The sequence below is a fragment of the Haematobia irritans genome, chromosome 1 (assembly GCF_050003625.1).
Source record: "Haematobia irritans isolate KBUSLIRL chromosome 1, ASM5000362v1, whole genome shotgun sequence".
Taxonomy (NCBI): domain Eukaryota; kingdom Metazoa; phylum Arthropoda; class Insecta; order Diptera; family Muscidae; genus Haematobia; species Haematobia irritans.
In genome coordinates, this window is record NC_134397.1 from 155,799,221 (window position 1) to 155,823,661 (window position 24,441).

Here is a 24,441-nt window from a genome sequence, read left to right on the forward strand (position 1 = left end):
GCTCATAGACTGATATGTGATTTGTTTTTTGAATATACAAATTGGAAAATTGCCACAATTTCCAATGGAAAATCGAGGATAGTGAATGCGAAACCAGAGAAAAACATGCAAAAATTTAACGAATCGAATAAATAAAGTTGTCACGTTGTCTACGACGAATTTTTTGTATCCTACTCTACTGATGACCAGAGCAACATACATCCGTCAACAAAATTATTTATGATTATATAGTTCGAATTTTAATCTCATGCAAATTGTTCTCTAAATGCTCGAAAAATGATATATGAAGGTGAACTATTTTCATCATTCCTATATTTTATGGGATATATTGTCAGTGTTATACTGATTTGGGGGCCAACATTTAGACCAGAGACACGACAATATTTTGTGCAATATTCAGTGCAGAATCAAAAAGTACACTGAAAAAACAGTGAACCCACCAGAAAGAAAATTTTGTTTAATTTTGTTTTTTATTTTGTTTTTAGAAAATTTTAATTAAACAGTATTACAAACACTGGCATCATGCCGATATCACAAAAATAAGTAAATATTTTTCGACAAACTCAAGAAAGTTTCTTAGACATAACTATTTTTATACCCTCCATCATAGGATGGGGGTATATTAACTTTGTCATTCCGGTTGCAACACATCGAAATATTGCTCTAAGACCCCATAAAGCATATATGTTCTGGGTCGTGGTGAAATTCTGAGTCGATCTGAGCATGGCCGTCCGTCTGTTGAAATCACGCTAACTTCCGAACGAAACAAGCTATCGACTTGAAACTTGGCACAAGTAGTTGTTATTGATGTAGGTCGGGTAGTATTGCAAATGGGCCATATCGGTCCACTTTTACGTATAGCCCCCATACACGGATGAAAAAGACTGTTTTTCATATGTTTGGCTATAAACATTATATGTTTGGAACACAAATTTTTAAACACAATATTTTTGAGTGCAAGCATATAATGTTCATAAACTAGCATAACATGTTTGGGACATATATGTTAATATGTTAGAACATATTATGTTTGGGACATAAAATGTTTGTAAATATAATATGCTTGGATGCAAACATATATTAATTTAGAAATAGCCTATAAACATATATGTGTTTAGTAGCTTGGAGCGCTATTTAACAGGGAGCGATATTGAATTAAGTTGGTGGTTGTTGCTTGTTATTACAAAATTAACATTTTATTTTTCCTTGGGCAATTGATCTACTACTTCTTCGATCCTTACAAACTGTGTGGTCCGCTGTTCGAATCCCCGTCCGGCAAAAGGTAAAATTAAAATAAAACAAGTATATACAGCAGTAAGTTCGGCCGGGCCGAATCTTAAATACCCACCACCATGAACCAAATATTAGGGTTTCCTTTGAAATTTCAGGAGGGCTTGAGGACTTGAGGACACTTCCCGAAGATAAATTTAAAGATTTCATCCATGAGGTTTCTGGATTCTGGATTTATGAGAACCATTTTTGTTTGAGTTTTAGAGGAATCATTAACATCTCTTGTAAGTGTGCAAGAAAATTATAAAATAACGTCTTGATTTGAAATCTTAAATCTGTAGAAGTAAAATCTGGAAATTTTACATTGAGTTTCAAGCAATTTTCATCATCAGTGCGCCTTCTACACCCTCAAGAAGTGAAGTCGGTCTATATGGAGGCATTACCAAATGGACCTATAAAAACCTAATCCGATACACGTTTTTGTGAGCCTAAAATACCAGAATATTTACAATTTCAGGCAAATCAGATAAAAACTACGGTTTCTAGAAACCCAAGGAGTTAAATCGGGAGATCGTTCTTATGGGGGCTATACTAAAATATGGACCGATACTCACCGTTTTCGGCACACCTCTTTATGACCCGAAAATACCTCTAGATTTCCAATTTCAGGCAAATAGGATAAAAACTTCGGATTCTAGAAGCCCAAGAAGTAAAATCGGGAAATCGGTCTATATGGGGGCTATACCAAAATATGGACCGATCCTCACCATTTTCGGCACACTTCTTTATGGTCCTAAAATACCTCTAGATTTCCAATTTCAGACAAATTGGATAAAAAATAAGGTTTCTATAAGCCCAAGACCCCAATCGGGAGGTCGTTTTATATGGGGAACATACCAAAACATGGACCGATACTCACAATTTTTGGCACACGTATTTGTGGTCCTACAATACCTCTAGATTTCCAATTTCCGGTAAATTGAATAAAAACTTCGATTTCTATAAGCCAAAGAAGTAAAATCGGGAGATGGGTCTTTATGGGGGCTATACCAAAATATGGACCGATACTCACAATTTTTGGCACACGTATTTGTGGTCCTACAATACGTCTAGATTTCCATTTTCAGGTAAATTGAATAAAAACTGCGGTTTCTATAAGCCCAAGAAGTAAAATCGGGAGATCGGTTTATATGGGGGCTATACCAAAATATGGACCGATACTCACAATTTTTGGCACACGTATTTGTGGTCCTACAATACCTCTAGATTTCCAATTTCCGGTAAATTGAATAAAAACTGCGATTTCTATAAGCCAAAGAAGTAAAATCGGGAGATGGGTCTATATGGGGCTATACCAAAATATGGACCAATACTCACAATTATTGGCACACGTATTTGTGGTCCTACAATACCTCTAGATTTCCAATTTCAGGTAAATTGAATAAAAACTGCGGTTTCTATAAGCCCAAGAAGTAAAATCGGGAGATCGGTCTATATGGGGGCTATGCCAAAACGTGGACCGATACTCACCATTTTTGGCACACCTCTTTACGGTCACAAAATACCTCCAGATTTCAAATTTCAGGCAAATTGGATAAAAACTACGGTTTCTATAAGCCCAAGACCCCAAATCGGGAGGTCGGTTTATATGGGGACTATATCAAAACCTGGACCGATACAGCCCATCTTCGAACTTGACCTGCCTGCAGACAAAAGACGAGTTTGTGCAAAATTTCAGCACGATTGCTTCATTATTGAAGACTGTAGCGTGATTACAACAGACAGACAGACAGACAGACAGACGGACAGACGGACATCGTTATATCGTCTTAGAATTTCTCCCTGATCAAGAATATATATACTTTATATAGTCGGAAATCGATATTTCGATGCGTTACAAACGGAATGACAAACTTATTATACCCCCGTCACCATTCTATGGTGGTGGGTATAAAAATCATAAAATTGAATAATTTCTTCTACAATGTTTGTATCACAGAAAAAAGTGCTAAGAACTAAAAAATCTCGTGGAAGTGAGAAAGATGTGGGGGAATATACAATTAGGCAGAAACAAAATTTTGAGCATTCAGGTCGAAAACCTATGTTGTTAGCACCTATATTACCTGTTTATTTTCATAATTCATTATGATTGTAAATATATAAATATAAATAAAATTTTGAGCACAATATTGTTTGGGAGAATTTTTTTAAGCATATAATATTTTTGGGTGCAAAATGCTTCCAAACGTATTGTATGTTCACATAATAACATATTGTTTTTTGGAAGACAACATTATTGAATTTGGATGCAAAAATACAAAATGTTTGGAACTTAGACTATCCAAACATATATTGTTTAGACCAATATGCTTTCAAACATATTATATATTGGAAGAGATCAAACATATAAATGTTTGGGCAATACCCAAAAATGTATATGCTTGAAGCAAAATATGTTTGGGAGTATATGTTACAGAAGCGATTTTTTGTAAGGGTGTATAAACGTGGGCTATACCGATCCTCTAAGAGAAGCAAATTTCATCCGATCCGGCTGAAATTTTGTACATGGTGTTAGTATATGGTCTCTAACAACAATGCAAAAATTGGTCCCCATCGGTCCATAATTATATATAGCCCCCATATAAACCGATCCCCCGATTTTGCTTGCGGAGCCTCTAAGAGAAGCAAATATCATCCGATCCGGCTGAAATTTGCGACGCGGTGTTGGTATATGGTCTCTAATAACCATGCAAAAATTGGTCCACATCGGTCCATAATTATATATAGCCCCCATATAAACCGATCCCCCGATTTGGCTTGCGGAGCCTCTAAGAGAAGCAACTTTCATCCGATCCGGCTGAAATTTGGTACATGGTGTTGGTATATGGCCTCTAATAACCATGCAAAAATTGGTCCACATAGGTCCATAATTATATATAGCCCCCATATAAACCGATCCCCCGATTTGGCTTGCGGGGCCTCTAAGAGAAGCAAATTTCATCCGATCCGGCTGGAATTGGGTACATGGTGTTAGTATATGGTCTTTAATGACCATGCAAAAATTGGTCGACATCGGTCCATAATTATATATAGGCCCCTTATAAACCGATCCCTAGATTTGACTTCTGGAGCCTCTTGGAAGACCAAAATTCATCTGATTCAGTTGAAATTTGGTACGTGATGTTAGTATATGGTATCCAACAACCATGCAGGAATTGGTTCATATCAGTCCATAATTATATATAGCCCCCATATAAACCGATCCCAAGATTTGACCCTGGGTGCCTTCCGGAGAAGCAAAATTCATCCGATCTGGTTGAAATTTGGTACGTGGTGGTAGTATATGATATGTAACAACCATGCCAAAAGTGGTCCATATAAGTCCATAATCATATATAGCCCCCATATAAACCGATCCCGAGATTTGGTTTTGGAGCCAGTTGGAGGAGCAAATTTCATCCGAGTCAGTTGAAATTTGGTACATTGTGCTAGTATATGGTCGTTAACAACCATGTCCATATCGGTCTATAGTTATATATAGCCCTCAGATAAATCGATCCCCAATCATACAAAAATTGGTCCATATCAAGTTCATAATTGTATATAGCCCACATATAAGCGACCCCCATATTTCAATTCTGGCTCTCTATGTACCGTGCCATATCCATATCAATTCGTAATTATTTGTAGACTTACCTATGCATACCTTTTTTGTCTAATATATACCACATATGGACTAACTAACAATTTAGAAAACGATGTTAAGAAGTTTTAAGATACCACAACCCAATTAATTCGATTGTGAATGACAGTCTTTCGTAGAAGTTTCTACGCAATCCATGGTGGAGGGTACATAAGATTCGGCCTGACCGAACTTACGGCCGTATATACTTGTTTTTTTTTTTTTTTTTTTTTTGTTTTCACCTCTTACAGAAATTTTTGTAGTTTGAAAGAAACAATTGGAGTTCAAAATTGCAAGAATGTCTTTAGTACCATCCCAGCAAAAAAAGCGCCGCCAAGTAATGAAAATGTTCTTTTTGGATCCGGAAGTGGTGCAAAATTGACGCAGAAGCGATGAATTTAACATGGGCTTGTCATAGGACGGAAGTTCTCCATTTCAACAGCCGTTGCAATGAATTTGCATCACTTCTTTATGTGTGATCCGAATTCAATGTTTTGGATGTAAATTAAAAAATTCTGTGATATTTTGTCAAATAATTATTTTTTATAATTTTTAATGGATTCTAACGCTTGTCGGAAACGTTTGACCTCAAATATTTTCAAAAATTCACATTTCTTTCAGATTGGATTTAGCATTTTTTTCGACAAAATTTAAATAATTTGTACCATTTTATGAATTCTTACTCTGTTTTTAACGTATTTGAAACAAAAAAAGTTAAAATTACCCATTAAAAGTATGAAAAAACCAAGTTATAAAAAATTTAATTAAAAGAACTCCCTGGGTAGTTAAAATAAAGAACATCATTGGGAGTGCATAAAATTCATAAAATGGTAGAAATCCTTTAAACTTTGTCGAAAAAAATTCTAAATCCAATCTGAAAAAATTGTGAATTTTTGAAAATATTTGAGGTCAAACGTTTCCGACAAGCGTTAGAATCCATTAAAAATTATAAAAATTATTTATTTGACAAAATATCACAGAATATCACAGAATTTTTTAATTTACATCCAAAACATTGAATTCGGATCACACCTAAATAAAGAAGTGATGCAAAGTTAGTGCAACGGCCGTTGAAATGGAGGACTTCCGTCCTGTGACAAGCCCATGTTAAATTCTTCGCTTCTGCGTCAATTTTGCACCACTTCGGGATCCAAAAAGAACATTTTCATTACTTTTTTAGCGACGCTTTTTTTGCTGGGATGTTAAGCGCAATGGCAAGGGAGCTATAGCCGAGTCTGAACGGCGTTCCACATTGCAGTGAAACCACTTAGAGAAGCTGTGAAACACTCAAAAATGTCACCAGCATTACTGAGGTGGGATAATCCACCGCTGAAAAACTTTTTGGTGGTCGGTCGAAGCAGGATTCGAACCCTCGACCTTGTGTATGCAAGGCGGGCATGCTAACCATTGCACCACGATGGCTCCCGTATTGAAAGGCGTGCCGATCCATTTCTCGGCTCACCTCGAATTTCCCATGAAATGCTGTAAAAAGAAAAGCTACGTAAACGTGCTGTTATTTTCTTCGTTTATTCTTAATTTTCAGAACTGTCAGACAGCGCTTGACACCATCTGGATTCGGCTATAAGAATGAAATATTTTACCATTACGACGACGAATAGAATCAGAATACACTTATTGGTGCGGGGGAAATTTGCCATTACGATCCCGAGATGATCGTGGGAAATATTCTTTGTATTTTCAAACTTTACGATCTCATTTTTCTATGATCACCTAGTTCCTTGCGTTTTTCTACATCCTGTGATGGACATCATAGAAGCCAATTTCATATCTCTGATTCTAATATGTCAATGATATGTCACAAAAATCATGACAAACTGAAAACACATAGTGCTCTTGGAAACAAAGATTACAGCTACTATGGTGATCGCATATTCAAGACAATTGGCCTAAACATTATAAACGAGTCTTAGAAACAAATCATTTGTTTAAACAACACATGTATCCATAGTACGAACTATAATATGGTCGATGGTTACAAGACTATATCACCCAACTAATCCACTGTAGTCAAGTCCATCCATTCGTATGTCTGTCTGTCCGTTCATAAGTCCGAGTCACCAGATGATAGGTACACTGAAGCACCACAGACAGTCAATTTAAATCAAGTTGACTCGGTAACTGATAGACAGACGTCCATCAAAAGCTGGTGGCTGTTTGACTGCTATTAGATGGATGGATTTTGGATATTGTTACTTCGTTGACTGACGATTTTTTTTCTTCTCGCTATTGTTAATGGTTACCTTTGTTGTTGGAATGATGGCTATTATTAGTGGTGTTTTTAATCAAATAACCTTCGTCAGGTATTTTTTTACATTAAATCATTTTATTGACTTTGTGTGACCACCAACAACATCAACCATAGCAACGTCAGCAGCAGCAGTGAGACCATAACATTCATTAAATTATTTTGAATGAAAAAGCTGTAATTTTATGGTCTTCCTTTGGTCACACAGAGCAAAGCGTGAAGTTGAATTGAATTCAATTCATTCACAAGGTATTTAATCAATTAACGGAGAGTTAATTTCGGAATCATCATTGCATATACCACCAATTGATGGCGCGTTATGACTTCCATGTGCTTTAAGTCTGGTACTTTGTTATTGGACTTGTGCTAGATATACACATACAAAAAAAGACTAGCGCCTCAATATACGGCCCCATGAAATAAATCCCCAAAATGAAATAATTTGCCAAACATTGCACTCAAAAAAAGTTTACTTGGATCCAAAGATTTTGATCTTCCCTTAAGGACTTTGATATTGATTCCGAGCCAAAGATAAGGCTTCTTTAAAATAAAGAAATTTTTAGCGATCTGTGTGGCTTTAAATCTAGGACCAATAAAACTAAAATTAGGATACAGAACATTTATAAAATATTCATTCTCTTTTCGCGGTTTATTAATAAAGGTACTCACGTACAATCAAATGCCAGTTTAAAAATCCAAATTATAACGGATACTTCAAAGTAAAAAATGCTTTCTTAATTCCAAAAAAAAACTTTAAACCAAAGACGCTAAATCCTCAAAATAAGTCTTAGCCTATTTTTGAAGCGGTTTGTTATCTTAAATCTAAAGTTTTAATATTTCAGTTAATTTAAGGACAAATTCTTTAAAACAAAAATGTGTTTCTTTACTTTAAGGAAAATTAGCCTTAGTTCAAAGACATGCGACCTTAACTGAGGGACGCAAATTTTCAAAATTTGTGTCTTAAATTTAGTGAAAAAATATAAATCTAATAAAATATATTATAAACTTTATTTTAATTAAAATTTCATTATTTTAAAGAAATTTGTCCTTAATATGTTGTAAATTTCGCATCTTAAAATTTAGGTTGTGTAATCCTTAATACCACTTAAATATTTTTTTCAGTGTTCTTACTCGCCTATTTGTGCAACACGAAATCTTAAACGAATCATTCATGCAAGCAACTACAAATTGAATTAACGTAATATATTTTTACAGTGTATGATATCAATTGGCCAGTCATAACACCGTTATTTATTCTTTTCATTGCTGTCATTTTTTACATTAGCGCCAACTACCAAATTTTTTGTCATGATGTCTCTAAAACTATCCTCATAAATTATTTAAGAGGGTCATACGTTCATCGTTGCATGAATTTGTGAGTGAGATTTATTATTTTTTTTTTTTTGTTAAAGTTTCATTCATTGTGAAGTTTTTAAGGCTTCAGGTGACATTGTCGGCTTTCAAAACTTTAACTTGAGTGCAATTAGCATTTTTTTACTATCGGGTTATTTTCAAAAATTAAATGTGGGATGTTGTAACATTTAATTAAGAAATATAAAAATAAATTGTATTTGAAATAAATATGTATTTTCTAGGTTATTAGATAAAAATCAAGTTTGTAAACAAAATAATAAAACAAATTATACAAAAATGGCTTAATATCGATACTCGGAAAAATACTGTATTTTCTTCAAAACTAGACATTAGAAAAATAAGAAAAGACAAAAAAAGAAAAGAAACAAGTATATACAGCAGTAAGTTCGGCCGGGCTGAATCTTAAATACCCACCACCATGAACCAAATATTAGGGTTTCCTTTGAAATTTCAGGAGGGGTTGAGGACATTTCCCGAAGATAAATTTATAGATTTCACCTATGAGGACTATATCAGATTCTGGATTTATAAGAACCATTTTTGTTTGAGTTTTAGAGGAATCATTAACATCTCTTCTAAGTGTGCAAGAAAATTATAAAATAACGTCTTGATTTGAAATCTTAAATCTGTAGAAGTAAAATCTGTAAATTTCACATTGAGTTTCAAGCAATTTTCATGATCAGTGAAGTCGGTCTATATGGAGGCATTACCAAATCGGTCGGGAAATCGGTCTATATGGGGGCTATACCAAAATATGGACCGATACTCACCCTTTTCGGCACACCTCTTTATGGTCCTAATATACCTCTAGATTTCCAATTTCAGACAAATTGGATAAAAACTACGGTTTCTATAAGCCCAAGACCCCAAATCGGGAGGTCGTTTTATATGGGCACCATACCAAAACATGGACCGATACTCACAATTTTTGGCACAAATTTCAGGCAAATTGGATAAAAATTACGATTTCTATAATCCCAAGACCCCAAAACGGGAGGTCGGTTTATATGGGGACTATATCAAAACCTGGACCGATATAGTCCATCTTCGAACTTGATCTACCTACAGACAAAAAAACGAGTTTGTGCAAATTTTCAGCACGATTGCTTCATTATTGAAGACTGTAGCGTGATTACAACAGACAGACAGACAGACGGACATCGTTATATCGTCTTAGAATTTCTCCCTGATCAAGAATATATATACTTTATATAGTCGGAAATCGATATTTCGATGTGTTACAAACGGAATGACAAACTTATTATACCCCCGTCACCATTCTATGGTGGTGGGTATAAAAGTATACGTTAGAATAATAAATTAAAGGCACTCAGAAATATTTTTTTTATGCATTCAGTCACCAAATTAATTGATGCAATTAATCTTTCAATTGAAATGTCTTCAATCACGACATTGATAACATCAATCACAGTTTCAATTAATTAAAAAAATAATTGATTCCATGAGCAAATTTCAATTAATTTTTTGATTGATTGAATTAAAAATTTAATTGATGTTGATTGCAAAACTCAATTAATTTTTTATTAAAAGCCCAACTGCTTTCAAACACTTTATTAACTGACTTAGTCTTCCTTAATTGTATCAATCAATAATTTTATCAAAAATTTTAAAAAAAAATTTCAATCATTCAATCATCATCCGTCTGTGAAAATCAAGCTAACTTCCGAACGAAACAAGATATCGGCTTGCAATTTGGTATAAGTAGTTTCTATTGATGTAGGTCGGATGGTCTTGCATATGGACCATATTGCACTACTGTTAGGTATAGCCCACATATAATATGACCACAAATTAGACCTCCGGAACTTTTACGAGGAGTACAGAAATATTTTATATTTATTAGTACAAGTTTTTATTTATTAAAAAAGTTTACTTGGATTCAAAGAGTTTGATCTTCTCATAAGAATTTTGGTATTTGACCAAAGCGACCTAAGTGGCTTTAAATTTAGAATGAATAAAATTAACATTAGGATAGAGATTTCAATGAACGAAATAAAGCTATTCACGTACCAACAACAGATACTTCAAAGTAAAAAATGTTTTCCTTATTCCAAAAAAAAAAAACAAGTATGAACTATGAAAGACTGTCATCCATAATCGAATTACTTGGGTTGTGGTATCTTAAAACTTCTTAACATCGTTTTCTAAATTGTGAGTTAGTCCCTATGTGGATGTATTAGACAAAAAAGGTATGTATAGATAAGTCTACAAATAATTACGAATCGATATGGACTTTTGCATGGTAAAGGGTGATAGGTCAAAATTTGGTCATGGGAAAACGCGTGTAAATCGGTGAAATCGTTTATTTAAAAAATCAAATTAAATTTTCTTTTTCAAGTTCAATTAGTATAAAATTCAGGAAAAAAATTCAGTTAGGCTTTCGCTTTTCCAAATCCGAATTGCCGGGCCTCACGCTTGACACCTGCCATCAGATTTTGTACAGCCACCTTGTCCACCTTCTTCGCCGCAGAAAGCCAGTTTTCCTTGAACTGCTGCTCGTCCTTAGCAGTTTTTCTGTTCTTCTTTAGGTTCCGCTTGACAATAGCCCAGTATTTCTCAATTGGGCGGAGCTCTGGCGTATTGGGAGGGTTCTTGCCCTTGGGAACCACATGCACGTTGTTGGCGGCGTACCGCTCCATGGCCTTTTTACCGTAATGGCAAGATGCCAAATCCGGCCAAAACAGTACGGAGCAACCGTGTTTCTTCAGGAAAGGCAGCAGACGTTTATTCAAACACTCTTTCACGTAAATTTCTTGGTTGACAGTCCCGGAAGCTATGAAAATGCTGATTTTCAAGCCACAGGTACAGATGGCTTGTCAAACCAAACTCCTGTTCCGGAAGCTGCTTGTAGTCGGCTTTGACGTAGGTTTCGTCGTCCATTACCACGCAGTCAAACTTCGTCAGCATCGTCGTGTACAGCCTCCGGGATCGCGCTTTGGCCGTCGTATTTTGTTTATCATCGCGATTTGGAGTCACTACCTTCTTGTAAGTCGATAGTCCGGCTCGTTTTTTGGCTCGATGCACGGTTGTAGACGATACACCCAGCTTATTTGCGGCATCTCGGAGAGGTTAGGGTTTCGCTTGAAACTACCGGCAACTGTCTTTGTCGTCTCAGCGGCTTCCGGTTTTCGATTTCCCCCCGATCCAGACTTCCTGGCTGTCGACAAACGTTCCCCAAACACTTTAATTACATTTGTAACGGTTGATTTGGCAACTTTTAGCGATTTTGCCAGCTTTGCGTGCGAGTAGCTCGGATTTTCGCGATGCGTGAGCAAAATTTTGATACGCTGCTCTTCTTGCTTGGACGGCATTTTGACAACTGAAGAGTGAATTCCAAAATCAAAATAGGAGCAACATTCTACACACACACACCTTCAAAATGAGGGGTGTTCAGGTTTTTTAAATGCAAAATTGAAAGAAATACGTCAAGTTTATATTGACCAAATTTTGACCGTATCACCCTTTACAATCTTTTTTCACCATTCTGTTATTTAAATACTTCATAGACGACTTGAGCGATTGAACTTCATTTTTTAGTTTTTTTGTTTTCAGCTTGTATTTCATTTATTTTTTTCTTATTTTCTTTCACATCTTTCAATAAAACATCAAATTTTTCTGACATAAACTGAATTGAGTCTGTCAGCTAATCTAGTTTCTCCAACTTCTCCAATTTTTGTCAACTCTGTTTTTATTGTTTTCAATTCTTTCTTAATTTCTCCATTTCCATCTTCACATGTTTGACAAGTAAACATCTCATTCTCGTTTTCGCATAATCTCTCAAATTCTCTTTTCGTTAGGCCAGAGCACTGAGAGTGATAGCTATTTCCACACTTGTCACATTGAATGTAACCTTCGCTTTCTTCTTTGATATCATGTTTGCAGCTACCACATATTAATTTCGTTTTGTTTGCGACACTACGACGTTTGCCTGATCGTGGCATTTTTATTCGAGTGTCACTTTAGTTATTAATTTGATTAAAGTCACTTTTTACAATACTCGGCTTTTATAAACCGTCGATTTTTAAAAATTTTTAGAGCAACTTGCGCAGCGATAAAAAACACATAACCGATCTCAATCAATGTTGCCAATTCTCTCTTCTTCTAATTCAATTTTTTATAACATGGTTTTTTCATACTTTTAATGGATAACTCTTACTTTTTTTGTTTCAAATAGGTTAAAAACAGAGTAAGAATTCATAAAATGGTACAAATCATTTAAATTTTGTCGAAAAAATGGTAAATCCAATCTGGAAAAATTATATGTACCAAATTTCAGCTGGATCGGTTGAAATTAGTCTCTCTTGGAGGCTCTGCAAGCCAAATCAGGGGATCGGTTTATATGGGGGCTATATATAATTATGGACCGATGTGGACCAATCTTTGCATGGTTGTTAGAGACCATATACTAACACCATGTACCAAATTTTCTGCCGGATCGAATGAGATTTGCTTCTCTTAGAGGCTCCGCAAGCCAAATCGGAGAACCGGTTTATATGGGGGCTATATATAATTATGAACCGATGTTGACCAATTTTTGCATGGTTGTTAGAGACCATATACTAACACCATGTACCAAATTTCAGCCGGATCGGATGAAATTTGCTTCTCTCAGAGGATACGCAAGCCAAATCTGGGAGTCCGTTTATATGGGGGCTGTACGTAAAAGTGGACCGATATGGCGCATTTGCAATACGATCCGACCTACATCATTAACAACTACTCGTGCCAAGTTTCAAGGCGATAGCTTGTTTCGTTCGGAAGCTAGAGTGATTTCAACAGACGGACGGACGGACATGCTCAGATCGACTAAGAATTTCACCACAACCCAGAATATATATACTTTATGGGGTCTTAGAGCAATATTTCGATGTGTTACAAACGGAATGACAAAGTTAATATACCCCCATACTATGGTGGAGGGTATAAAAACTTTAAACCAAAGACGCTAAATCCTCAAAATAGTCTAAGGGAGACTGAAATAATAGACGATCACTACATGTAACCTAGCCATCCTGCCCTGTGACCAATTTCTTCATTATCTTGTAATTTCTTCCAATGATCTTCAATCTTGCTATGTTATCCTTTATATTCTCAACCATCGTATTGATCTCGTCGTGCTTGCACATGAAAAAACTACACAACCGAAAATACCATTGTGAGTATTATGTTCAAGGTTTATAATGTGGAGTGATTTAAAATCACAATATTGTTTCTTTGTTTTCCAGAAAATTTAAAATTTCCATTAAATTTTATTTTCTATCTTAGAGAAATTAAAAAAAATTTTAATAAAAAAATATCAAATGAAAATATAATAAATATACTTTCACTTTTACTTTAATACATAACATATTCATATAAAAAATTATAATATATTAATTGAACTACATGGAAAGTGCATTGACTTTAATCGGATTATTTTGATTTGCATATTCATGATAGGAATTGAAAATGTATGTAATGTGATTGGAAAATTAATACATATTCATTTGAATTACACATACTTGCAAAATTAATAAAAATGAATTGAATATTAATGCACAATACATTTGAATTAATTTCTTAATAACATAAATAATAAAATAATAAAAGCATATGATAATTAAAAAAAATATATATATACATTTTGTATAAATGAATATTTTCTTTACTTTTCTTCACTTAAATTTTTATCAAATTTTTAATCAAGTGTATTTTTGATTTTTAACTAATACTACACTCAGAGAAGGAAAATGATCACCTCAAACATGTTTCTAGAGAAAAATGTTATTTTTGGACAGACCATGTTATTTTCTCAGAAATTATGTATCTAGTTTCGGCAACCATGTATATGTTTGGCGAGAAAAAAATATTTTTGCAACAAACATATTCCATGTTCCCCGTCCAAAAATAACATTTTGCCCCTAAAACAGGCTTGAAGTGATCATATTACTTCTCTACGTATCTCATTTAGATGATTGAGTCAGCTTTTTATCCATCCCATTCGCCTACACAGGGTATTGGGGTAAATTCTATATAACCGGAAAAAAGTGTTGTTTAGTGTTATTATAAAATGAACCTAACCCATATCAAATGGAACTATTGCCCATATTTGCAATTTTGAATTTAAATTTATGATTCATTTCTTTCAAACATCTGTAGTTTTTATCGCTTCAAATCCGCCACGTGACTTTTTATGATTATATGAATGCCATATGAATAATGAAATACGATAAAATCTATAATAATATGCCATAGATTTAAAATATGCAAATATAAATGAGCCATTATTTAGCATAAAACGGTGAGAACTCATTCAATCATTTGTCATAATTTTAATGCATATACAAATGGGACGCTAATGACTTCCATTAAATAAAATGTAAATGTTTTAATCATGTTTCTATATGATAACCCCTATATAGCATGGAGGTTGTGGTAAGGCACGTTTTTATATCGATTTTACCGAAATTACTTAAGATGGTTCATTTAATCCGATCTGTCCGCAAATGGACACATGTATTCTGCAATCATAAACAAGTAAGGAAAGTCTAAAGTCGGGCGGGGCCGACTATAACAGGTTGGCTGATAAGTCCCCGGTCTGATACATAGATGGCGGTGCTAGTATTAAATGCATATTATTTTTATACAGTACCAACCTTCAAATGATTCGTGTCAAATTTGACGACTGTAAGTCAATTAGTTTGTGAGATAGAGCGTCTTTTGTGAAGCAACTTTCGTTATTGTGGAAAAAATGAGAAAAAAGGAATTTTGTGTTTTGATAAAATACTGTTTTTTGAAGGGAAAAAATACGGTGGAAGCAAAAACTTGGCTTGATAATGAGTTTCCGGACTCTGCCCCAGGGAAATCAACAATAATTGATTGGTATGCAAAATTCAAGCATGGTGAAATGAGCACGGAGGACGGTGAACGCAGTGGACGCCCGAAAGAGGTGCTTACCGACGAAAACATCAAAAAAATCCACAAAATGATTTTGAATGACCATAAAATGAAGTTGTTCGAGATAGCAGAGGCCTTAAAGATATCAAAGAAACGTGTTGGTCATATCATTCATCAATATTTGGATATGCGGAAGCTCTGTGCAAAATGGGTGCCGCTCGAGCTCACATTTGACCAAACACAACAACGTGTTGATGATTCTGAGCGGTGTTTGCAGCTGTTAACTCGTAATACACTCAAGTTTCTCCGTCGATATGTGACAATGGATGAAACATGGCTCCATTACTACACTCCTGAGTCCAATCGACAGTCGGCTGAGTGAACAGCGACCGGTGAACCGTCTCCGAAGCGTGGAAAGACTCAAAAGTCCGCTGGTAATGGTAAACGGCCCCATGTGAAGAAGAAAAAAGTGTTGTTCCACAAAGACAAAGCACCGTGCCACAAGTCATTGAGAACGATGGCAAAAATTCATGAATTGGGCTTCGAATTGCTTCCCCACCCACCGTATTCTCCAGATCTGTCCCCCAGCGACTTTTTCTTGTTCTCAGACCTCAAAAGGGAAAAAATTTGAAGAGGTCATCGCCGAGGCCTATTTTGAGGCAAAACCGAAGAAGTACTACCAAAATGGTATCAAAAAATTGGAAGGTCATTATAATCGTTGTATCGCTCTTGAAGGGAACTATGTTGAATAATAAAAACGAATTTTGACCAAAAAAAATGCGTTTTTCTTTGTTAGACCGGGGACTTATCAGCCAACCTGTTATTATACCCCGCACCACTTTGTAAATCCACATTTTCCATAATATATCAAATCCGTCAAACATGTTGGGTGCTATATATAAAGGTTTTTGTCCCAAATACAAACACTTAAATCTGACTCCATCTGAACAAAATTTATAATCTATAGACTTAAAATTTAAGTCGGCTAATGTCCTGGGATGGTACACTATGTTAGTAAAAAACAAGTAAGGAAAGTCTAAAGTCGGGCGGGGCCGACTATATTATACGCTGCACCACTTTGTAGATCTAAATTTCCGATACCATATCACATCCGTCAAATGTGTTGGGGGCTATATATAAAGGTTTATCCAAAATACATACATTTATGTTAAATATCACTCGATCTGGACAGAATTTGATAGACTTCTACAAAATCTATAGACTCAAAATTTAAGTCGGCTAATACACTAGGGTGGAGCACAATGTTAGTAAAAAAATATGGGAAACATTTAAATCTGAAGCAATTTTAAGGAAACTTCGCAAAAGTTTATTTATGATTTATCGCTCGATATATATGTATTAGAAGTTTAGGAAAATTAGAATCATTTTTACAACTTTTCGACTAAGCAGTGGCGATTTCACAAGGAAAATGTTGGTATTTTGACCATTTTTGTCGAAATCAGAAAAACATATATATGGGAGCTATATCTAAATCTGAACCGATTTCAACCAAATTGGGCACGCATAGCTACAATGCTAATTCTACTCCCTGTGCAATATTTCAACTAAATCGGAGTAAAAAATTGGCCTCTGTGGTCATATGAGTGTAAATCGGGCGAAAGCTATATATGGGAGCTATATATAAATCTGAACCGATTTCAATCAAGTTTGGCACGCATAGCTACAATGCTAAATCTACTCCCTGTGCAAAATTCCAACCAAATTGGGCCAAAACTCTGGCTATTAGAACCATATTAGTCCATATCGGGCGAAAGATATATATGGGAGCTATATCTAAATCTGAACCGATTTCAATCAAATTTTGCACACTTAACTGCACTACTAATTGTACTCCGAGTGCAAAATTTCAAACAAATTGGGCCAAAACTCTGGCTTCTAGGACCATATTAGTCCATATCGGGCGAAAGATATATATGGGAGCTATATCTAAATCTGAACGGATTTCTTCCAAAATCAATAGGGTTCTATTCTGACCCAAATTAGGAACATGTGCTAAATTTGAAGGCGATTGGACTTAAATTGCGACCTAGACTTTGATCACAAAAATGTGTTCACAGACAGACGGACGGACGGACGGACAGACGGACATGGTTATATCGACTCAGGGACCCACCCTGAGCATAATTGCCAAAGACACCATGTGTCTATCTCGTCTCCTTCTGGGTGTTACAAACATATGCACTAACTTATAATACCCTGTTCCACAGTGTGGCGCAGGGTATAAATATGGGAAAATTTTAATCTGAACTTCACAAAAGTGTATTAATGATTTATTGGTCGATAGATATGTATTAGAAATAAAGGAAAATTTGAGTCGCTTTTACAAGTTCTCCTGGTGCAACATTTCAAGCAAATTAGGGTAAAACTTTGGCTTCTGGGGCCATATAAGTCCATATCGGGCGAAAGATATATATGAGAGCTATATCTAAATCTGAACCGATTTCAATCAAATTTTGCACACTTGACTATACGACCACGTGTTATGTTTATGCAAAATTTCAAGCAAATCAGGGTAAAACTTTGGCTTCTGGGTGCATATCGGGCGAAAGATATATATGGGAGCTATATCTAAATCTGGACCGATTTCTTCTAAAACCAATAGGGTTCTACTCTTACCCAAAACAGGAACTTGTGCCAAATTTGAAGGCGATTGGACTTAAACTGCGACCTACACTTTGATCACAAAAATGTGTTCACAGACAGACGGACATGGCTAGATTGACTCAGGGACCCAGCCTGAGCATTAGTGCCAAAAACACCATGTGTCTATCTCGTCTCCTTCTGGGTGTTGTGTCTTTAATAAGACACATTTTACAGTTCATAGTAAATATTTAATATAGTAGTATGTAATGTTGAACATATTTTCGGAATCTTTCGAACATATCTGGAATATATGTAAAAAAAAAAAACAAAACAAAAACTTTTTGGAGTTCGGTCGAAGCAGGGCTCGAACCCACGAACCTTGGCATGCAAGGCGGACGTAGCAACCACTGCTCCACGGTACACAACTAAATGTTGGTTTCTGTTAAATAAAGTTTGTTTAATCGGCTCGTGGGCGCCGCAAGCTATGCTATATTAATATAACTTATATGGATAGTTAGCTATTGATGACACTAACAGCTACGTAGCTCAGTGGATAGTGTGCTGGCTTACAAATTGCAGGGTCCGCGGTTCGATTCTCCGTCCAGGCGAAAGGTAAAATTTAAAAATTTTATAAAATCGTATAATTGTTTGTATTACAGAAAAAGGCGATAAGAACTAAAAACCTCGTGGATGTGAGAAAGATGTGAGAGAAAATGCAATTAGCCAGAAAAGATTGTTTTTTGAGTTAGTCTTTATGAAATTGTTTTTACATCCTGGAAAAGAGTAAACGTTTATCACAAACAGTATATACTTTTCTCTTCCAAATAAACTTCCTTACAGCGAAAAGCAAATTAGAAACGAACTTTGTTTGTCTAAAATTTCGTTTGGGAGGAAAGAATTATTTTTTTGCGTGTATGCACTAACTTATAACACCCTGTTCCACAGTGTGGCGCAGGGTATAAAAACCGTTTCATATCGAACTACATTCAGATAAGCTCACATCGGACCAATATAAACCGATATGCAGTTTAAGATTTTGGAACGTTGTACACCCAAAGAAAAAATACTTTCCTCAGGAACGAAATTTTAGACAACCGAAATTCCCCTTTCTTATAAAGTATTTTATTTTCGACCAAAAAAACCCAAATTTATGATATGCGTTTCAACGATTGTCTCAAGTTCTTTTTATTTGCCTTTAAAGAAAATTCTTTAGCGTCAAAAGAAAACTTTGCTTGTCTAAAATTTCGTTCCTCAGAAAAGAAAACTCTTCTTTCAGTGTAAGGGGTGGTATTTAAACCCAGCGCCACATTGTGGAACAGTGTATTATAAGTTAGTGCATACAGTGAGAAAAATATTGTCGTGAGGTCAAAGATTTCATGTCTTTAAAATACGAATGCAAAGCATAGAAGACGCAGTTTTTTTCCTTGTCCAAAAGTCGATAAACTTTTCAATGAAGTCGTATTGCCCTTATAATTAAGTGCTTTGACTTAAAAATGGGTATCATAACATGAAAGAAAAAAATTTTGGACTAAGGTCAACTTGACTTTAATACTTAAGCAAAATTCTTTGAATTTAATGAAATTGTCTTTAAATTTGTTGTCTTTTTGCATCTGACTACAAAGCAAAAAATCATTCAAATATAGGACATGTTATTCAACACTTTACTTTAAAGACGTTTTTACTAAAACATAGCATAATTTCCTCGTTCCACAGAAAAGAAAACTCTTCTTTCAGTGTAAGGGGTGGTATTTACACCCAGCGCCACATTGTGGAACAGGGTATTATAAGTTAGTGCATACAGTGAGAAAAATATTGTCGTGAGGTCAAAGATTTCATGTCTTTAAAATACGAATGCAAAGCATAGAAGACGCAGTTTTTTTCCTTGTCCAAAAGTCGATAAACTTTTCAATGAAGTCGTATTGCCCTTATAATTAAGTGCTTTGACTTAAAAATGGGTATCATAACATGAAAGAAAAAAATTTTGGACTAAGGTCAACTTGACTTTAATACTTAAGCAAAATTCTTTGAATTTAATGAAATTGTCTTTGTCTTTTTGCATCTGACTACAAAGCAAAAAATCATTCAAATATAGGACATGTTTTTCAACACTTTACTTTAAAGACGTTTTTTACTAAAACATAGCATAATTTCTACTGAAAAAAAAATAAAATTTGCTTCCTAGAAGCAAGTACATAAAACCCAAATTGAAAAGAGAATTATGTCTTAAAAGTATCCTTACTTGTATTCTCCGCTTCTTTGGCTCGGAATCAATACCAACATTTTTAAAGTAAAGATAAAATCTTTGGAACCGGGCAAGCTTTTCTTTTCAGTGTACAACATGGTTTTACTTTGAGAAAGACCAATTTGTATGCCACCACATATAATTAGTGAGATATGGGGTATGAAAAGTTTGCTGGGTATATTCAAAGACTTAGTGTTAATATCTTGCCATTAAGACAGTTCTGGTACACCTGTTTTAATTTCACACATACACATACACGACCACGAAGTAATCTGGTACTAATTTGCATTTCCGTAATTACAGATATTCACAATAAACATTCACATTCGCACCTATAAACAAAAGCTTCAACAATCAAATGATCATTTACACATGTGCTCAGACACTTTAACGCTTAATGCACCAGCTGACTGACTGACTTAAGTCAGTGATATCAAATGAAAAATTTTGTATAACTGAGATGCACTCACTCATTTGGCTGATTTATAACAAAACGCAAATTTACCAACAATCATAGTAGACTCTTACAGTCACGTGTTAAAGATGATAATGATTTTGACTAACAATGAATGATCGGTATTTGTTTTATGTTTTGTTTTCACAGTATTTAGTTTTTCCTGCAAATCATGGCAAGACATTTGTCTTACAAATACTCATTGTTTCATAGCGTTTTTTCCTTACTACTGTTTGGCCCTCCGCTCTTTGTTTTTTTCCTTTCTTACAGGTCCAGCATATTTTACAACAACGGCGTTAAGATCACCAGGTGCCTCGTCATTTGCTTCATTTAATTACTACAACATTCCGTATTTTCAACGGTTAAATTTTGTCTAAACTGAACTGAAACGTTTCAAAGCTTTAGCAACCGAGACCTCTTAAGAAACAAAACAGCAAAAAAAAAGAATAATCAGCAAAGCCCCAGCAACAGCAGCAGTGCAAACACCTTCTCAACATCATCTCTTGTATCCATCCACACAAGCCATCTAGGCAGCTTGCATTGTTTGTTAATGACAGCCAGCATCAGTTAGCCCGTCAACCTAGTAAGTATTAAGGAAAATTGCAGCAGCACCTTCAGTAGCAATGGTTCGTTTGGAGCCTTTGTTTGGTAGCTGTTAGTAACAAAGTTATTTTATACGGTGATGCATTGTAGGTGTATAGGATTGGGTCATTTTTTTTAAAGATACGTTAATCTTATTTTTGATTTTTTATAAAAAAAAAAAAAAAAAAAAAAAACAAGTAAGGAAAGTCTAAAGCCGGGCGGGGCCGACTATATTATACGCTGCACCACTTTGTAGATGCACATTCTCGATAACATATCCAATGTGTTGGTTGCTATATATAAAGGTTTATGGACAAAATTTGTCAGAGTTCAACATTTATAGACTTTAAATTTAAGTCGGCTAATGCCCTGGGGTGGAACACAATGTTAGTAAAAAAAAATATGGGAAACATTTAAATCTGAACCAAGTTTGAGGCAACTTCGCAAAAGTGTATTTATGATTTATCGGTCGATAGATATGTATTAGAAATAAGGGAAAATTTGAGTTACTTTTACAAGTTTTCGACTTAGCAGTGGTGATTTTATAAGGAAAATGTGGGTATTTTGACCATTTTTGCCCAAATCGGAAAAACATATATATGGAGGATATATCGAAATTTGAATCGATTTCAGATAAATTTGACATGCATAACATACTTAGTATTTTAATTCCAATCCCTGTGCAAAATTTCACGTAAATTACACTAAATTGCACTACAACTTTGACCTCTGTGGTCATATGATGGAAAATCGGACGAAAGATATATATGGGAGCTATATCTAAATCTGAACCGATTTCAATAAAATTTAGAGCACTTGACTACACAACTAATTGTACTCCTAGTGCAAAATTTCAACCAAATTGGGGTAAAACTCTGGCTTCTGGGGCCATATAAGTCCATATCGGGCGAAAGATGTGGGAGCTATATCTAAATCTGAACCGATTTCAATCAAATTTGGCACACTTGACTATAGTACTAATTGTTCTCCTTGTGCAAAATTTCAAGCAAATTAGGGTAAAACTCTTGCTCATGGGGCCATATAAGTCCATATCGAGCGAAAGATATATATGGGAGCTATATCTAAATCCGAACCGATTTGTTCCAAAATCAATAGGGTTCTATTCTGACCCCAAACAGAGACTTGTGCCAAGTTTGAAGTCGATTGGACTAAATCTGAAACCTAGACTTTGATCACAAACATGGCTAGATCGACTCAGGGATCGACCCTGAGCATTTTTGCCAAAGACACCATGTGCCTATCTCGTCTCCTTTTGGGTGTTCAAACATATGCACTAACTTATAATACCCTCCCAGCAAAAAAAATTAGAAGTTCTTCTTAAGGCACAACTTTAAAAGCACTTCCAAAAATGTACTCCCAAAGATGTTCTTTATTTTAACTGCACATGAGGTTCATTTGAGACAATTTTTTATAACTAGCTTTTTTCATATTTTTAATGGGAAATTTAAAATTTTATTTTTTCAAATAGGTTAAAACCGGATTAGAAATTAATAAAATAGTGCAAATTATTTAAATCTGGCCGAAAAAAATGCTAAATCCTTTCTAGAAAAATTGTGAATTTTTGAAAATATTTGATGTCAAATGTTCCAGGCAAGCGTTATAATGCATTAAAAATCATTAAAAAAATTAAAAATTATTCATTTGTCAAAATATCACAAAATTTCTTTATTTACATCCAAATCACTGGATTCGCATCACACCTTAAGAAGTGATGCAAATTCAGTGCAATGGCTGTAGAAATGGTCGACATCCGTCGACATCCAATTTTGCACAACTTCCGGATCCAAAAAGAACATTTCCACTACTTTTTTGGCGACGCTTTTTTGCTGGGCTGTTCCACAGTGTGGCGCAGGGTATAAAAGCATAACATTATATAGGCAAGTTGAATATGATGATTTGTTCTTAGGTTTCCCACCGCAAAGTTTTTAAGTTTTTAAATTTCTTCATTTAAATTAACTTCCAAGACAAACTTTCTAAAGCAATGCAAAGGCTCCGTTCCATTACACGTAAATTTCAGTTTAGATGATCCAAATATGTATTACTTCTGGCTCACAAGTTGGGGATACAAACTATTTTTTTTTTCGAAATCTCTTGTTTGCTGGAGATTATGGTACAGTGCCGAAGTATTCATTTTCACATCATTTTCATTTTTTTTAGATGTTATGACTCGGAAGATTAAACGAAAAATATATTTTTTTTATTTACGATAAAGATTTTTTCTTAATTACTTTAAAAGCTTGGTCCCCTAAGTTATCACATCGTGTACATAGGACATCCTTTTAAATTTTTACAAAAATGAAATGGAATTTGGAAACGTTGAATTTTTCAAACTTTGAAACAGCAAACTACTCCACTTTCACAAAAAAAATTTGAAATTTTGATTTTCCAATTGTTCTTCTAAATTTGTAAAAATCTATTTTTAATATTTTTAAAAATTGTAAAAACGTACTTTTTACTTTTACAAAACTCGACCTTTGACATCTTTTTCGATTTTTCGTGAATTTTCAGCTACATCAAATTTTCCTCTCAACCGATTGTTAAAGATCGATTTGTCGATTATGGTAACAATACCATGTCGACTACCCAATTTTACTTGTTTTTAAAATAAATTCAAATGTTGATATTGAAGATAAGAAACAGTGGACTTCAATTTCAGATATTAAGGATTTTCATTATATTGGGTATTTTTTGTCAAAATTTTATTTCTATTTTATTTTTTTCTCAAAATTTTATTTCTTAAGAAAATTTTGTCAAAATTTTATTTCTATAGAAAATTTTGTCAAAATTTTATTTCTATAGAAAATTTTGCCAATATTTTATTTCTATAGAAAATTTTGTCAATATTTTATTTCTATAGAAAATGTTGTCAAAATTTTATTTCTATAGAAAATTTTGTCAAAATTTTATTTCTATAGAAAATGTTATAAAAATTTTATTTCTATAGAAAATTTTTAAAAATTTTATTTCTATAGAAAATTTTGTCAAAATTTTATTTCTATAGAAATTTTTGTCAAAATTTTATTTCTATAGAAAATTTAGTAAAAATTTTATATCTATAGAAAATTTTGTCAAAATTTTATTTCTATAGA

General features: G+C 34.4%; 1 protein-coding gene and 1 long non-coding RNA gene across 2 annotated transcripts in view; one reads left to right on the plus strand and one right to left on the minus strand.

Moving 5' to 3' along the window:
- LOC142222058 (uncharacterized) overlaps positions 1-23,764 on the plus strand; it is a 135,437-nt gene extending 111,673 nt beyond the window's left edge. The window contains exon 4 of the mRNA XM_075291995.1: positions 21,020-23,764. Within this exon, the coding sequence (XP_075148110.1) occupies positions 21,020-21,126 (107 nt within the window). The 3' untranslated portion in view covers positions 21,127-23,764. The remainder of the gene's footprint in view (positions 1-21,019) is intronic.
- The window catches only part of LOC142242863 (uncharacterized), a 252,367-nt gene that overhangs the window by 142,274 nt on the left and 85,652 nt on the right, over positions 1-24,441 (minus strand). The gene's annotated exons all lie outside the window — the stretch shown is intronic.